This window comes from Mustela lutreola, chromosome 2 (assembly GCF_030435805.1).
Source record: "Mustela lutreola isolate mMusLut2 chromosome 2, mMusLut2.pri, whole genome shotgun sequence".
Taxonomy (NCBI): domain Eukaryota; kingdom Metazoa; phylum Chordata; class Mammalia; order Carnivora; family Mustelidae; genus Mustela; species Mustela lutreola.
In genome coordinates this window covers 211,346,674-211,365,960 of record NC_081291.1, presented here as the reverse complement: position 1 = coordinate 211,365,960, position 19,287 = coordinate 211,346,674, and the positions used below count along the sequence as shown (strand labels likewise).

General features: G+C 34.6%; 1 protein-coding gene across 1 annotated transcript; it reads right to left on the bottom strand.

Moving 5' to 3' along the window:
- Window positions 1-4,852: 4,852 nt before the first annotated feature.
- Window positions 4,853-18,315, bottom strand: LOC131825690 (keratin-associated protein 6-2-like). Its single transcript, XM_059165096.1, has 2 exons — window positions 18,059-18,315; window positions 4,853-5,162 (listed from the first exon to the last, which is right to left on the bottom strand). Exons 1-2 carry the CDS (start codon window positions 18,313-18,315, stop codon window positions 4,853-4,855), a joined length of 567 nt encoding a protein of 188 aa, XP_059021079.1.
- Between the last annotated feature and the right edge of the window lie 972 nt (window positions 18,316-19,287).

Genomic DNA, 19,287 nt, shown 5'->3' with positions numbered 1-19,287 from the left:
TCTATGAATTGCCAGGTTTACACACTTGATCGCAGAAACATTTTTATGACAGTTACTTTAAAATTTGTATCATGAGAATGGAAAACGTGATTAGGGTTAGGGTCAGCTAATTATCTTTTCTCATTCAGTTATAATTTTCTTGTTTTTTGGTATGATGGCTATGATAGTAATTTTGTGTATTTGAAGCATCTTGATCTCATTAAAATTTTTTTTTTCAAAAGCATGTAGTCACCCTGCTTGGCCTTATCACATGGGTCTTATGGATTATGATTCATAATTTTCAGAGTTATTGTATTATTTTGGTCTGTTTGGTTTAACCTGCACCACTCACTGTCCCACTGGTCCCTGCCATTGCTACCTGAATTGCGGGAGGAGTTTGGCCAGCCCATTTGCTGTGTATCTTCTGGTGTAATAGTGCATGGTGGGATTCCCCACCTACCTCCTTCACTGCCAAGAGGTCTCTTATTGGAGATGGGAGAGTCTCAGATATGAGGACATGGACTTCCTGGATCAGGAAACAACTCCAATTAAAAAACATATAGATGAAAAAAGAAACCACATGGGAAGTTAGAAGATACTTTGAATTGATTAAAAAAGAAATACAACATTGCAAATGTATGACTTACCACTGAAGAAGTGATCAGAAGGAAATTTATAGCTTTAACTATTTATGTTAGAAAAAAGAACACGTTAAAGATCAGTGCGCTAAGCTACCTTAAAAAGCTAGAAATGAAGGAAAGATTAAATATATAGTAAGAAGGATGATAGAAAAATAAAGACAGGAATGTAATCAATTTAATGGAAAATGAACAAACTATAATGAAAATTAATAATATGGTATTTTTCCTCCTTTGACTTACTTTGCTTAGCATTATCAATCCTCTCTAGCTCCATCCATGTCACTGCAAAGGGCAAGATTTCATTCTTTTTTATGGTTGAGTAACATTTCATTATATATATATATATATATATATCTTCTTTATTCATTCATCTTCTTTATCCCATTCATCAGTCAATGTATACTTGGGTTGTTTCCATAATTTGGTTATTAGAAGTAATGTTGCTATAAACATAAAGGTGCATGTAACCCTCTGAATTAATATTTTTGTATTCTTTGGATAAATACCTAATAACACAATTGCTGAAAGTGGGTGAAGAGATGGGTGAAATAAGAGATGGAGATTAGGGAGTACACTTGTTGTGATGAATTCTGCGTGTTGTATGGAAGAGTTGAATCACTATATTGTACACCTGAAACTAATGATACACTCTATATTAACTAACTGGAATTTAAATAAAAACTTAAGAAGAAAGGAATATGGATAATATCCAAAGTTGGTACTTTGAACAAATCAACCAAATAGATAAATTCCAGAGAGATTGGTCAAGAATGTAAGAGAGGGAATACAAACTACCAATAAGAAGAATAAAAGAGTTAATGTCTTTTAAGACTCGACAGTCATCAAAAAGGATGCCATTATTACAAAGGTTGTTATGCCAATAAATTCCACAGTACAGATGAAATGGAAAATTTCCTCTAAATATACAAATTACTAAAATTGACTCCCATCTGAGTAGCACTATATCTAATAAAGTAAAGGTATTAAAAACACTTTTCCTAAAAGAAAATTCTGAGGCCAAGTGTCTTCACTGGAAAACTCTATTAAATATTTATATCACATTCTTTTATTTTTAATTTTTTAATTTTTTAAAAGATTTTACTTATTTATTTGACAGAGAGAGACACAGCGAGAGAGGGAACACAAGCAGGGTGAGTGGGAGAGGGAGAAGCAGGTTTCCCGCTGAGCTGGGAGTCCAACGTGGGGCTCAATGTGGCGCTCAATCCTAGGACCCTGGGGTCATGACCTGAGCTGAAGGCAGCCGCTTAACTGTCAGAGTCACCCAGGTCCCCTTATATCACATTCTTACATGTAACTTAAGAAAATGGCAGAAACTTTGGTACTTGAACCCTAATCTTTTTTCTGCCAGGAGTCATACGGAGCAGAGATATATTACATTTGTATTTTCTTTTCTCTTTTTCTTTCTTTCTTTCTTTTTTTTTTTTTTTTTAGTATTTTATTTTCATACCCAGAACACAGAAACTGTTCTTATGAAGAATACATATGTCAATCTCTAACTTTATCTATATCATCTACCTATCAAGGAGATGTAGATGGAAGCACACTAAAAATGGAAGACTTCAAGATACAACAAAACAGGATCTCACAAAACAGGATCAAGTAGAAAAAATAAATAAGCAGAGAAAACACTGAAGCAATATAATTAATAAAAGGTAGATATTATGGATATATATCCACCTCTACACTGATAGTAGAGGATAAACCTTCTCAAGCTTCTACTGAAAATACACAAAAAATAATCATATATTAAATCACAAAGAAAGAAATTAGCAAACTTCTGAAGTAAAAATACTGCACAAACACTCTCTGATTTCTATCCAATAAAGATAAAAATTGTTTATGAAAACAAAGAACAGAAAATTCCCTTCACCTGGAAAGTAAATCTTTGGTTAAACAACTCTCAAGTGAAAAAGAAAATATAATATGAAGTTGTAGTATTTCATTTTTAAAAAAAGATTTATTTATTTGAGACAGAGAGAGAGAGAGAGAACGCATGCACAGGGGGAGGGACAGAGGTAAAGGAAGAGAAAGAATCTCCAGCAGACTCCCCACTGAGCATGGAGCCTGAGGCAGGCTTGATCTCCTGATGCTGAGATCATGACCTGAGGTGAAACCAAGAGTTGAATGCTCAACTGACTGAGCCACCTAGGAACCCCAGGCTATAACATTAAAAAATAAATAACAGTAACAAAAATAATAGTTAAGAGAATGAAAAAGTTTTAAGCAGTAATTAGAGAAAAAATCATAGTACTAAGCACTTCTGTCAGTGAAAATGAAAGAAATAGCATAAATAACTTGACATCCCAGTTAAGATAAATTTCATAAAGAATAAGTAAACCAAAGAAAGTACAAGGAAAAACTTTAAATAAGTAAGAGTAAAAGGTGTTAGATTAATATGATCTGAAGAGAAACCAGAGCATTAATAAGTAAGAGTAAGCAAATAAGCAGAAATTAATGAAGTGGAGAAAAAACAACAACAAAAAATTAAATAGCTCAAAATTCTATTATTTGAATATATTAACATTTCTAAATTACTTGCTAATTTCATCAAGGATCAAAGGGAGAAGGCATATACAAAATAAATAGCAACAAAGAAATAAATATGGAAACAAGAAGTTTTAAAATTGGGAAACTTTATTTGCTGATTTTTATGGACATAGATTTGAAAATTTACATTCTTAGGGAAATACAGATTACCAAAACCAATACCATTACATTTAGAAATTATGAAGAGATTAGTTTTTGTAGAACAAACAAAAAATTAAGCAAATGACCCACAAAAAAATTCCAGGTCCAGATATTTTTCTCCATGAAATTCTACTTAGAGACAAAATATTATGGGTGTGCTATAAATGGTTCCAGAGCATCACAGGTGAAGGCAAACTTCCTACATCCTATTAGCAAGGATGTATAGAATTGGACAGACAATTATGATTTCTGCCTCTTGATGTCAATGCCTTGTATGATCTCCTCCTCTTGAGTGTGAGCAAAACTTGTAATTCACCTCTAATAAATAAAATATAACAAGGATAGTAAAATATATATCATCACATCTATGTGATTATATTGCATAAAATTGTATGGAATTGTAGCATCTTTCTTTTTGGAGTACCTCTCACCTTCTTGCCTGGCTTTGACAAAGCTAGCAACTGCATATGGGAATCCACATGTCAAGGGGCTATGAGCAGCTTTTGGAGCTGAGATAGTCTCCAGCAGATACCCTGCAAAGGCCTCTATGTGACAGTCAACGTTGAGCTTCTCACGTAAATATATGGAACTGAATTCTGCTAAGTATGTGAGCTTGAAGGCATCCCTTTCTCAGGTGAGACCAAGATGAGCCCAAACACCAGGCAAACACCTTGGTCACTGCATTGTGAGATTTGAAATTTTTTGTGAAATGCTATTTTTATCTAGTTATTATGGCCCACCATACATATCAAATGGTTTTACAGTCTACCTCCTATATTCCTTCAGTTGTTTCTTTCATTAAAAAATTTTTTTTTAAAGATTAGAAGTAGAGAAGAATATTACAACATCCATTTGTTTTAAGAGATACATGAATATAAAATTGGGGAGTTTAATATTTTTCTTAATTATTTACCATAGACCTCACAAACCTTAATTTCTAATTCATAAAATAATATTGCATTTGGTTTTAAGAATTACCCAACATATCAAATATTGTTCCCTCAGTACCAGAGGAGAAAACTGAAGTTTACCAAAAATAAATTCCCTTCCTAAGACAACTGACAAAGGAATTGGTCAAGAAGCTGACTTAGAACTATTAAGGAACTAGCTCCCTAAGGAGATCATTGTTAACTTTCTTATAAACTGAAACCCCAAAATTTCAGTAAGACACTTGGGACATCAAACAACTGACATAGAACCAGGGTTGCTGTTTGGATTGAACAAGTTTATTGGGTCAACACAGAAACAGGTTCCAGCATGAATATCATCAAGGCAGTTGCTCTGACACCATCATCCTGACGAAAGCAGAACTGTGGGAGTCACAGGTGAATTTCACCATCTCCCACTTCCTGCATAAAGTCAGGGTATCTGTAGGTTGGGTTGTAGGCAACAACAGACCATGCTAGATTTCCGTCGTGCAGGATATCATCACCCAAGGGAAAAGGCTCAGAAGCTGTGGGTCTCAGAACTGGTGAATCCCATGTCCAGGTGTGGAGGGTGAGAGTCTCCCATGGTGACCTCAATTAGTAGCAGCCAAAGCCGGAGCCATAGCCAGAGCCACATCCATAGCCACAGAGAGAGTTGGAGCGATATCCGTAGCCACAGCCAGAGCCACAGCCCAGGGTGCGGAAGCCACAGCCATAGCTGGAGCCATAGCCACAGCCCAGGCTTCCATAGCCATAGCCTCCATAGCCACAGTCTCCGTAGCCACAGCCTCCATAGCCATAGCCTCCGTAGCCACAGCCTCCATAGCCACAGCCTCCATAGCCACAGCGTCCGTAGCCACAGCCTCCATAGTAGCTGCCACACATGGTGTTGGTTGTTGAGGTTGTGCTTGGGTAAAGAAAGAGAGAAGTGTTACTTCACTGTGGATTTCTCCTTGCAGAGGGCCTTTTATATGCCTCAGAATGAGGGGGCCCCGCCACATGTGCTCATGTTAGTGGCTATTTTTATGACTCATCTAATTAGCGTGTTGTTTTAAGGCCAGAGCCTAATGCCTGAAGGCATTAAGGAGGCTTGCTTCAACCAACTGAAGACCTTTAATAAGATGGTGGAGTCACACAAAGCTATCTTTCATAACAAATCTTCACTTTAATATTCTATAACCAGATACCATATAATGCAGGGGACATTTTCAATGGTTTCAACTGACTTGCTTTTGATCATAATTCTTTTTTCTCTTTGACCTCCCCAAATTATACTGCCCTCCATAGTATAGTTTTAACTCTAGTTCCAGCCCACAGTCAAATAATGTTGTGTGCCTTGTGTAACAGTGATGAGATTAAAATATAGAATAAAGATTAAAATACAGTAGAAAGGTAATTTGGGAGACCCTCTGTATCTCATTCAGCTCTGTCCTAACCATCAGAGGGGTGAGGACACAAAATCTTTATGTTACTGATTTCATCTGCCTTGATAGGAAATTCAAATAAGGGAATTAGATTTTAATACAATCAAACTTATAAATCAAATAATTTTTTTATTCATTCAAAATGTTTCCTAAGTATGTGTCTTTGTGAGTATATTTTTGTAAGCAAAGTATATAAACAATTATTATGACAAAATGTTACTTAATGTCTTTCTTGGTAGAAACATTATTAGCAGACAGGTTTTGGTTATATCAGTATAATTTTTGCTCTACATAAAATAGAATTTTCACTCTGGAAATGTTATACCAATATGGTTATTGTCTGCCCAAATTGGACCAAATCCAATCTTTAACTACAAGGGGTCATAATTGCACTGATTGGTGGAATTTCCTATCAACTGGGGGGAACTATTCTTTGATATTTTGTTACTCTCAATTGTTTACATATAATATTAAAAATTTTGTGTGGGAAAATTTCTAGTTTTGTTTTTCAATAAAGCTAATCACATTCACAATATGTAGTGCTTACCATAAATATTCATTTCTCTCCATCATTTGCATCTTCTTGTGAGTGTATGTGTACATATGTAGTGGAGGGGGGAGAGAGAGGGGAAAGAGAGAGAAACAGAGAGAGATACTTTTGCCCTTCTAATAATTGAACTGATGTGGCAAAGCAGGTAAATCATGGCTGATGATTTTTCCAATGTGTGTCTGTGTAAAAGTATTTCCATGTGCAACTCCAAGAGCTATTATACTCTGCTCTGCGTTAATCTAATGTAAGTTTCATTTGAGAAAAATTCAGTGTTTGATCCAGGTCATTGGGTAAAAATAGTAGCACCACCATCAAATATTGTATTTTCTACTGCAGTTTCTTCTGTACTGGGAGTCTACATTTAAACACGTGTCTCTGTACAGATATATTCCACCTCTGCTTCATGTGTCTATACTTCTTATTTTCACTCACAGATAAGACTGTATATGTAGCTACTTGATATGCCTGATAATCTGATATTGCCACAGCAAACATCACCTCATTGTGAGGTGTATCTCAGTGAGTCTTCTGAGTGTGTCAGACGCTGGTCATCTCCTGGCAGAGTTCCTGCTACCAGAAGGTGGTAGCTAGCATAGAATAACATCATACAAAACACATGTGTGGCCCAAGTGTATGTTGAATAATATGACCTCAATCTTGGTAGTTTAACTGGCTTTCAGTGACACTCCTGGTGATGAATTCTTACTTCTATTTCCTTTACTTATTGATAGCTTTAATTAGTCACCAATAATATAAAGAACTGGCAATAACATATAAAGAAACAATAGTTACTTTTTTTTTCATTTACTACTCTTGAATGTAGCAGGTCAATCAATGATAAAGTGTCTATGTAGAGATTATCCTTAGTAGATCAACATGACCTACTGGTCTTCTTTTCCCTGGTCTCTAACTATGGGCTTTCTAAAAGCAAACAGAGGCAAGAATTTCTTCATCTTGTGTTGGTTTCTATTCTTCTTCCACAAAGTGAAAAAGTCCGTCTATTACGAAGTTCTAATTTTCCTTTCCCGACCAGTGATTGGGTAAAGTTGGTGATCATTCCTTTGAGGAAATATGAAGACCAAAAGGAAAGATTTCTTCTTACTAAAACATATTTTGAGCCTCTGCTTGGTATTTGCATAAATTATCCCATCTAAGGGATCAACACATTTATAGGTTAATCATTTTAATTTCTATTTTAGCTATGTGAAATTAAACCAATTTTCAGAGAGGTAAGTTTGAAGGATTTTTTGTTTAAATTGTGCAGAACTGAACATCATATGTATTTATTCCTTCCCACTTATCTGGTTCCTGATACAAGTTGGTGATCTAGAATGTGATAGAAACCAGTGTAGTTTTATGTAATATTTCTTAATAACTTATTGAGCAAATGGGTATCAAGGTATTTATTCTGACAGCTTGGAACATAGGGACTTTAAGTTAGTGAAAAAAATATTTAGGATTAAAAATATTTAAGTTAGTGAAAAAAATATTTAGGATGATGATACCAAATATACAGACCTATATTATTTGTATCAAATTATAGGAAGTTAAAGAACAGGCAAAACTAATTATTGGTGATAGAAAAAAGAATAGTGATTATCTCTGGGGAACATGAGTATGGATTAATTTTTTTAAAGATTTAATTTATTTATTTGACAGAGAGCAAGTGAGAGAGTATCAACAGGGGGAGGGGTGGAGGGAGAGAGAGAAGCAGTCTCCTTACTGAATAGAGAGCCCAGCTGCACTCAGGCTTGATCCCAGGACCCCAGGATCATGACCTGAGACGAAGACAGATGCTCAGGTCATGAGCCAAAGGCAGATGCTTAACTGACTGAGCCACTCAGGAACCTTGAATTAATTTCTTTAAATGTGTTTTCTGCATCTGTTGGGATGATTGTTGATATCTTTTGCCTTGTTTACTCTGTATGGTGAACTAGATTGTCAAATGGTAAACAAATTTTGCTTTCGTAGTTTAACTTTAATTTGACAAAGATTTATTACACCAATATTTCTGACATCTCTGGTAATGGTCTCAGGATTTCTCATGGAAAAATGTTCCCCTTCCTTCAGTATGAAATATATATTTCTAAATTCAGTGTTTGATTATAATATATCATTTAAGCCATCTTGTTCTGAATATTTGGAGTATGTGTGTGTGTGTGTGTGTGTGTGTGTGTGAACACTCAAAAATAAATGTATATTTTAAAGATATAAGGCTATTCAGATATTGTATTTGTTTTGTACTCTTTTTGATGTGAGTCTTTCAAGAAATTATTCTATTTCATCTAAGTTATTAAATTTATGGTTACAAAATTATTCACCCATCCCTGTATATGTTGATCATGTCTGTCAGAACTGTGGTGATGTCATCTCTTTTATTCCAGTTATTGATGATGTAAATTTTTAATCCTTTTAAATTGTCAATTTAGATTAAGACTTTTGGAAACAGCACATGTTAGTTTCACTGCTCATATTCTTTTTCTCTATTTCATTGATTTCTGATTTTATCTGTTTTATTGTTTTCTACATAGTTGGATAGTTTGTTCTTTTTTTCTAGCTTATAAGGTAAAAGCTTAATTGTTGATTTTAGAACTTTCTTCTCTTCTAACATAGGCATTTAAAGCCATCAATTACTCTGTAGTTGCTGCTGATATATAATCCCACAATTTATACTATCTTTTTTATTGTCATTTTAATTCTTTCAAAATTTTATTTTAATTTCCATTGTGTTTCATATTTGATCCATGAGATTTAGATTGTGTTGTTTTGCAGGTTTTCCAGAGATTTCTGTGTTCCTGATGTTTCATTTAATGTCAGTAGAATTTATTCCTTTTAATTTATTGAATTTAATTTATCAGATCTTATTTTATAGACCAGCTTATGATAGATCTTGGAGGATCCCAGAAGCATGTGGAAACTATGTACATTGTATCACTATTTGGTATAATACCCTGTCTGTGCCAGTTAAGTCAGTTGGGTTGGTTTGTTCCTGTTTCCATAAATACAGTGATTTTCTGTCTATTTAGTTCTATCAACTGTCAAGATAATTGTTATAAAATCTCTAGTTAAAATTATGGATTTTTGCATTTTTCCTTTTGGCATTTTTTAGTTTATGCTTCACCTCATTTTGAAACTCTGTCATTAAATGCAGACACATTTAGAACTGTTATTAAGGAATTGATCTTTCTATCATTATGAAATATTGCTCTTCAGCTTTAGTATTATGCCATAATCCGAGGTTTGCTTGATTGATAATGATATATCCACTCCAACATTATTATTATTTCGTCTTTCTGTGTCTTTACCTTTAATGTAGATTTATTATGGATAAGCCACAATAAATAAATATTCTTATTTATAATTAATATATTTTGACTTTCATGTTCAATGTCCTTTTGACACAGTTTTATTTAATTCTATATCCTCTTATTATTTGTTTTCCATTTCCTAACCTGTTCTTTTCCCCATATTTTTATTTTTTTATTGGTTTATTTTATTTTTTAAAATTCCATTTTATCTTCTCTTTTGGCTTGTTAGATATAATGTTATTTATTGGTTGCTACAAATATTACAATCTTAATTTATCAGTTTTTTTCAAATAATATTATACCACTTCACATAATTTCAACTGAGAGCAGCATACATTTTTCTTTCATCCCATTCTTAATGCTATTGGCAGGCTTTTTAGAGATTTATGTTTAATTTAAGAATTTAGTTTTCATATTATTTCTTGTTATGAGGCTTACTTTGATACACCATTCTACCTTTCTTCAACTAATGTTTATTATATATTAATAATTTGTGTGCATAGTATATATTTATTTATTTTTAAGTCTTTTTAAGACTTATTTTTAAGTCTTTTATTTTTAAGTCCTCTGCATTTTTACATTTGTTGTAGGTTTCTTTTACTTCATCAAATCTACCTAGGAAAGACCCACAGCAAGTATCATCCTCAATGGGAAAAAGCTTGCAGCCTTCCCATTGAGATCAGGAACAAGACAAGGATGCCCACTTTCACCACTCTTGTTCAACATAGTATTAGAAGTGCTAGCAACAGCAATCAGACAACAAAGAGAAATAAAAGGTATCCAAATTGGCAATGAAGAAGTCAAACTCTCTCTCATCGCAGATGACATGATTCTTTATATGGAAAACCCAAAAGACTCCACCCCCAAACTACTAGAACTCATACAGCAATTCAGCAACGTGGCAGGATACAAAGTCAATGTGCAGAAATCAGTGGCTTTCTTATACACTAACAATGAAAATACAGAACGGGAAATTAGAGAATCGATTCCATTTACTATAGCCCCAAGAACCATAAGATACCTGAGAATAAACCTAACCAAAGAGGTAAAGGATCTGTCCTTGAGGAACTACAGAACACTCATGAAGGAAATTGAAGAAGACACAAATAGATGGAAGACATTTCCATGCTCTTGGATCAGAAAAATAAACATTGTTAAAATGTCTATACTGCCTAGAGCAATCTATACTTTTAATGCCATTCCAATCAAAATTCCACCAATATTCTTCAAAGAGCTGGAGCAAATAATCCAGAAATTTGTATGGAATCAGAAGAGACCCCGAATTGCTAAGGAAATGTTGAAAAACAAAAATAAAACTGGGGGCATTACGTTACCTGATTTCAAGCTTTATTACAAAGCTGTGGTCCCCAAGACAGCATGGTACTGGCATAAAAATAGACACATAGACCAGCGGAACAGAGTAGAGAGCCCAGATATGGACCCTCAACTCTATGGTCAATTAATCTTTGACAAAACATGAAAAAATATACAGTGGAAAAAAGACAGTCTCTTCAATAAATGGTGCTGGGAAAACTGGACAGCTATATGTAGAAGAATAAAACTTGACCATTCTCTTACACTGTACACAAAGATAAACTCAAAATGGATAAAAGACCTCAATGTGGGTCTTATTTTTAATGACAGTGTTCAGACCATTTCAATTAATGTAATTGCTATCACAGTTGTACAAGAGTCTATATCTTGTTATTTGTTTTCTGCTTGTGACAGCTGTTATTTCCTGTTCTTATCTTATTTTCTTGCCTTCTTTTGCACTTTTTTAGTGTCCATTTTATTCCTTCATAGATTTACGTGATATATTTATGATTTTAATGGCTGTTCTAAGGATTACAGTATGTATCTTAATTTGCCACACTGTACCGGAAGTAATATATTTTTTAAAATATTTTATTTATTTGTTTTTGTGTGTGAGGAGGAGAGCGAGAGAAAGAGAGAGTGAGAGAGGGAGAGGATGACTACAAGTAGCAGGCGGAGGGGAAGAGGGAGATGCAGACTCTCTGCTAAGCAGGGAGCCCAGTGCTGGAATGGATCCCAGGACCCTGGGTTCATGACCTGAGCCAAATGCAGGTGCTTAACTGAGTCACCCAGGTGCCCTGTGCTAAAGTTATATTATACCATTTTATGCATATATACTGACCTTATAGCAGTTTACTTCCTTCCTCCCACCTTTTGTTATAAATTTTAATTTTATATATGCCATAAACTCACTGATCATGTTTATTATGTTTACTTTAAGGTTAATCATCATTAAAAAAAATGAAAAATATTTCAGTTTACCAAAATATTGATTATGATAATACCTGTCTTCATTTTCTTTTTGTTCTTATTACTTGGTGCTTGTTGAGTTCTTCAGTCTTTTTTTTGTTTTGTTTTGTTTTGTTTTGTTTTTTTAAAGATTTTGTTTATTTATTTGACAGAGATCACAAGTAGTCAGAGAGGCAGGCAGAGAGAGAGAGAGAGAGAGAGAGAGAGAGAGGAAGCAGGCTCTCTGCTGAGTAGAGAACCCGACACAGGGCTCAATCCCAGGGCCCCGGGATCATGACCTGAGCCGAAAGCAGAGGCTTTAACCCACTGAGCCACCCAGGTGCCCTGAGTTCTTCAGTCTTGGTTTAAATTGTCTTTTCTTAAAAATTAATTTTAGAAATATTTCTTTTTTAAAAAAATATTTTATTTATTTGACAGAGAGAGAGAGAGATCACAAGTAGGCAGAGAGGTAGGCAGATAGAGAGGGAGGAAGCAAGCTCCCTGCTGAGCAGAGAGCCCAATGCAGGGCTTGATCCCAGAACCCTGAGTTCATGACCTGTGCCAAAGGCAGAGGCTTAACCCACTGAGCCACCCAGGTGCCCCAATTTTAGAAATATTTTATCCATTCATTATTCAAATGCTTTTTCTGAGTCCTCTCTGGATATAGAAATATCCAGACTGTGTGCATTTCTACATGTGTATGTATATGTATATCAGACCACTCAGTACTGTACCACAGATAACAAAGCATTTGTTCATCTTCTTTTTTTTTTTTTTTTAGTAATTACCAATATTTTTATTTTGCTTATTGTGTTTCACATTTTAACTACACAATTTATGACTTTATAAACATATATTTTTATCCCCAGGGGTACAGGTCTGTGAATCACCAGGTTTACACACTTCATAGCACTCACCAAAACACATACCCTCCCCAATGTCCATAATACCACCCCCTTCTCCCAAACCCCCTCCCCCCAGCAACCCTCAGTTTGTTTTGTGAGATTAAGAGTCACTTATGGTTTGTCTCCCTCCCAATCCCATCTTCTTTCATTTATTCTTCTCGTACCCACTTAAGCCCCCATGTTGCATCACCACTTCCTCATATCAGGGAGATCATATGATAGTTGTCTTTCTCCGCTTGACTTCGCTAAGCATGATACGCTCTAGTTCCATCCATGTTGTCGCAAATGGCAAGATTTCATTTCTTTTGATGGCTGCATAGTATTCCATTGTGTATATATACCACATCTTCTTGATCCATTCATCTGTTGATGGACATCTAGGTTCTTTCCATAGTTTGGCTATTGTGGACATTGCTGCTATAAACATTCGAGTGTTCATCTTCTTTTTTAAGTTTTTTTTTTTTCCTTTGTATTCAGGTTTTAGTAATTGCTGTTGTTCTATTTTCAAACTCACTGATCTTTTCTTGGAAATATTTAATTTTTTAAGACTTAATTTTTTGGAGAAGTTTTAAGTTCACATAGAAATTTAAAAGAAGTGAATAAAGATTTCCCATATATTCTGTCCCCTGACATATATTGCCTCCCCCATTACCAATAGTCTCTACCATTTGTTACAATTAAGGAAGCTACATGGACATACCATAATCATCCAAAGCCCATAGTTTACATTGGGGTCACATTAGGGTGCACTCTTGCTATTGTCTACTCCATGGGTTTAGACAGATGTATAATGACATATAGCCTTCATTATACCATTATAAATTCCTCTGTGCTTTGCCTATTCATTCCTCCTCCATCCCTTGGCTATCACTAACTCCTGGCAGCCACTTATATTTTTACTGTGTTCAGCTTTGCCTTTTTCAGAACGTCACATATTTGGGATCATACAGAATGTGACTTTTTCAGATTGCTTTCTTTCACTAAGCAATGTCTGTTTAAGGTTCCTCCATGTCTTCTGGTGGTGTGGTAGCTCGTTTCATTTTATCATGGAATAATATTGCACTGTCTAGGTGAACCACAGTTTATTTACCCATTCTTTTACTAAAAAACATCTTGTTTGTTTCTAAGTTTTGGCAGTTATGAATAAAGCTGCTGCAAAAATCCCTGTGCAGCTTTTTGTGTGTACATAAGTGGATACATTAAATCATGTAAGAATATGTTTAGCTTTGTAAGAAACCACCAAAATGTCTTCCCAACTGGCTGTACCATTTTGTATTTCTACCAGCCATGAATGAGTGTTTGTACTGCCTTACATCCTTGTCAGCCATTGGTGTTGTCAGTGTTCCAGATTTTGGCCATTCTAATAGGTGTGTAGTGGTGACACATTGTTATTTGATTTGTATTTCCCTGAGGACATACGTTGTGAAGCATCTTTCCTATGCCAATTTGTCATTTATATGTCATCTTAAGTGAGGCTTTTGATAAGATCTTTGGCCAATCTTTTATTGGGTTATTGTTTTTATCACTGAGTTTTAAGAATTCTTTGTATAGGGGAGCCTGGGTGGCTCAGTGGGTTAAAGCCTCTGCCATCGGCTCAGGTCATGATCTCAGGGTCCTGGGATCGAGCCCCACATACGGCTCTCTGCTCAAGTGGGGAGACTGCTTCCTCCTTTCTCTCTATGCCTGCCTCTCTCTACTTGTGATCTCTCTCTCTGTCAAATAAATAAATAAAATCTTTAAAAAAAAAGAATTATTTGTATATTTTGAACAATTGTTCTTTATCAGTTATGTTGTTTACATACGTTTTCCCAGTTTGTAGCTTGTCATCTCATTCTCTTGACATTGTCTTTCATATACCAAAAATTTTTAATATTAATTTTAATATTAATGTAGTCCAGCTTATCAATTCTTTAATGGATTTTGTCTTTGGTGTTATATCTAAATCATGACCATACAAAGTTTATCTAGGTTTTCTCTTATGTTATCTTTTAGAAGTTTCATATTGCATTTTACGTTTAGTTTTATGATCATTTTAAGTTAGTTATTTTGAGTAGTACAAGGTCTGTTACTAGATTTTTGCGTGTGTATGTGTGTCTGATGGTTGTTCCACTATTGCTTGTTGAAAAGACCATCTTTTCTTCATTCTATTTCCTCTGTTCCTTTTCTTAAAGATCAGTTGACTATATTTATGTGAGCCTATTTATTGTCTCTCTATTCTGTTTCATTGATCTATTTCATTTGTCTATTATTTCACCAATACTGCACTGTTTTGATGAAGCTTTATAGTAAGCCTCAAAGTTAGAGGGTGTTCATCCTCTAACTTTGTTCTTTTCCTTCAGTAATGTGTTGGCTCTTCTGGGTCTTTTGCCTCTCCATATAAACTTTATAATCAGTTTGTTGATATCCACAAAAGAACATGCTAGGATCTTGGCTGAGGTTTCACTGAATCTGTAGATAAAGTTGGGAAGAACTGACATCTTGACAATAGCAACATTTTATCCATGAACATGGAATATCTCTTCTTTTAATGTGGTTGCGCCTTGATTTCTTTCATCAGAGTTTTGTACATATATATAAACTGCTAACGTCAGTGGTATTACATTTTTTATTTCAAATTTCCCTTGTTCATTGTTGATCTGTAAAATATAATTGACTTTTGTATGTTAACCTTGTATACCTCAAGCTTACTATGTATTAGTTCCAGGAGGTTTTTTTGTATTTTGTTTTTAAAAATAATTTTATTTATATTTTCTATATTATTTCTAAACAAACATGTCATCTGTGGAAAAGACACATTCATATTTTTCTTTCCTTATCAATGTAAATCTTCTTTTCTTGCTTATTGCATATACATATGTATTTTCAGACATTCTTTATCAAGTCAAGGAAGTTCTCCTCTATCCCTGGTTATTAAAAATGAATGGTTATTGGATTTTGTCACATGTTTTTTTCCTAAATCTTTTGATGTAATCATGTGATTTCACTTCTCTGGGCAGTTGATGTGATGGGTTATATTAATTCATTTTTGAGTACTGAACCATTGCATAATTGAGATAATCCAACTTGGTCATGGGGTATAATTCTTTTTATACAATACTAGATTCATAAACTAATATTTCATTAAAAATATTTGCATCTATGTTCAAGTGTTGATCTGTAGTTTTCTTTTCTTATAATGTATTTATTTGGTTTTGATATTAAGGTAATAATATTAGCCCCATAGAATGAGTTATCAACTATTCCCTCTGTGTCTTCTGGAAGTGATTGTAGAGAACTGGTATATATTATTCTTTAAATGTTTTGTAGAATTTTCCAGTGACCCATTATCAGAAGACTGATAATTATTGATGCAATTTCTTTCATAAATATAGGCCTATTAAGATTGTCTATTTTTTCTTCTATGAGTTTTGGCAGGCCATATGATACTTTTTATAGCAAGTCACTATTTATTTTACTAATAGCTATAAAAACTGTTTATAATTCTACAATTTAATAATCTTATTCAGTCATTTAGATGGCTGGTTGTTCTTTAAATTTTTGTCTATCTTACTAGAATATGCCTTCTGTGAGTACAAAGGTAATCATTATTGATCAACATTACATTATCATTCACCACAAAAGAAATCAAACAAGACCTAAATATATGCAGTGATATACCATGTTCATGAATTGGAAGGCTCAGTATTGTTATGATTCCCATCCTCTCAAAATTGATGTATAGATCTAACTCAATCTCAATAAAAATATTAGCAGAATATATTTATAGATATTGACAAGCTTATTCCAACATTTAGATTTGTATTTTTTCAAGAACAGCAATCTATCCATTCATCATATTTTGCCTTTCTTCTGCTTAAGCCTGCAATTTCTTTTAGGCTTCAAGGGATACTAGGAACACTGAATTTAATTAACATGGGTGGTTGAATTTATTTAACATGAGCATCAAACTCCCATTCTGACAGCCTTTCTACATCCCAAATGAAGATAGGATTTGTAAAACCAGACTGTATTATAACTGGTTTCTCCTTTTATATATAGTGACATAAAAGGTTTCATTTTTATATTTTCCAGGTATCAGCATCACTATTTTTATAATCAGTCTTCAAAGTTCAAATTCACTCCTAACTTATGGTATCTTAGAATAGGATGAGGATAGAAAATGGATATGTAAGATCAGCTGATTCCATCCCTCTTCCTAAATTTATAATTTTCTCCTGAATTAACTGTCATAATGGCTGATCCTGCCTGGGCTTAGACCTGTCCAGTGATAGAGCTCCTAATGAGAATTCACTCTTGTTTCAGATGGTATCACATATTAGAAAAAACTCTTGTGTCAAGAAATTTGTATGTCATGATCATCATGATCATCACCTTAGCCAGTTTAGTGTCTCTAGAAAGACACAGAGCACATCTGTAACAATAGTTTTAATAATTTTGCAATACCCAGTCTTTCAGATATGTATCTGTGTACACCACCCACAGTTCTAAGTGCTAAGAATAAATATATGCTTTTTTAGTACTTAACTTTTCTAGATTTTTCTTCCTTCTCCTTCACTGTTGATGTCTGAAATCTTATAGGTTTCACTTTCAGAGAGTTCCTGAAGCTCATCTATTCCCTTTTATTATCTATGCCACCATCCAAATCCAGCCAATCTCTAGATCATTTATATACCAATTATTGAGCCTTTGTGTCTCCTCTTCCAACTTGCTTTTCATCATTAGAATTTTCCAAAATAGATTTTTCTGTGCCCTTTGTTCATGTGTGTGCATATGTGTGCATGTGCTAATGATGAGTGGCTAAGTGTTTATTAAAATGGAAAGAAAGAAATTGATAGACATAGGATCACAAAACAAACATTTTAGATGAACCCTTCAGCACAATGAATTAAGAACAGAAGACTCAGCCAATAAAAAGCTTTTTTTTTTTTCAGGGACAAAATTCAAGATATGTAACATTAATATGACATGAATATTGGTCTATTAGCATGAAAGCCAGACATACCCAATTAAAATAAATAGCTGAGCATTAGCCTTGTCTATTTCTGAAGTCAATAGCATGTCAGTGATAAAAGGCATGCAAGCTTGTTAGGGCCAATAAAACAATTATTAGGAAACTGTCACAACATAGAAAAACAGAATAAGAGGGTAAAGGCTTTATACTTGGAGTATGGTCAAAATCAGGTTTTCTGCCTGCCAGCCCCCATCAGTAATAGCAAATGGGACTTTTAAGAAGATGCTGGTTCTGACTACTATTTCTTCAGTGTGCTTTAACGTGATTATGAGACATTGAAACAGAAATGATCTTGGAATGATCACTTTAGAGGAAATGGTGCACTGAGGTCAAGTTATTTCACCCAGGAGTATAATATCTTCTACAGAAAAATGGCTGACAGCCATGGCAGCCAGCCATAGCCAGACCTATAACCACAGCCAGACCATAGCCAGACCTATAACCACAGCCAGACCATAGCCAGACCATAACCACAAAGACAGTGATATCCAGAACTGTATTCAGAGCCATATCCATAGCCATATCTAGAACCATATCCACAGTCATAGCCACAGCCATTGCAACAGCTACACATGAGTTTTTGTTGTAGTTGTAACACATGGTGTCTAGAAATTGGGGTTCATTATTTCAGTAGTGAAGCAGGTAGAGGTTTCTGGAGTCTGAATGTCATATCCCATCCTGAGACGTTTATATACTACCAATGTGGGTGAAACACACAACATAGACTCACTGGTCTCATTACCACAACAATTTTCATTAAAACAAAACAAAACAGAAAACCCTCAACATTCTAAGTACAACAACTTTTTTCAGGTGGCCGTGCCCAAGATTTCCCCTAGCTAGTCCAGAGAATTATAAGGAAACAGACGTAGCCTATACATTGAACATGTATTATAGGATGTAATTAAACCTAATTTAGGTTTTCATTCCAGGGAGCATTAATTTTCATGTACATCAGGTACACCTGTGTAGGCACCAGGAGTTGCAATATCAACAAGAAAGCACCTGGGCTGGGCGGGGGAAGCAAACAGCAGGGACATAAGGTGAAGCTTTCTTACATTATACATGCAAGATGGTGGACTGGATGAAGTCCAGGTAAAATGGCCACAGTAGTGGTGGCTGAAGCAAGAGTCAGGTGAGGCAAAGAAGATCTGATTTAGTGCATCAAGTGTACCTTTTGCAAATATCTTCTCCCAGTGGTGGCTTTCCCCCCTCATTCTCATGGTTAGATTTAATTTTTAAAAAATATTTTATTTATTTGTTTTATTCCAGAAAGAGTGAGAAAGGCAGCTATAGTGGAAGGAAGGGCAGAGAGAGAGAATTGCAAGCTGACTCCAAGCTGAGTATGGAGCCTGAGGCAGAGCTCAGTCTCATGACGCTAAGATCATGAATGCAGCTGAAATCAAGAATTGGACACTTAACCAAGTGAGCCACCCAGGCGTCCCTTATATTTGATTTGAATACCATCCATTGAATTTTTTATTTCAGACATTGTATTTTGAGATGTATATTTTCAATTTTTTATCTGTCATTTACCTTCACATTTTTATTTTTATTTTATTTTTTTTTTAA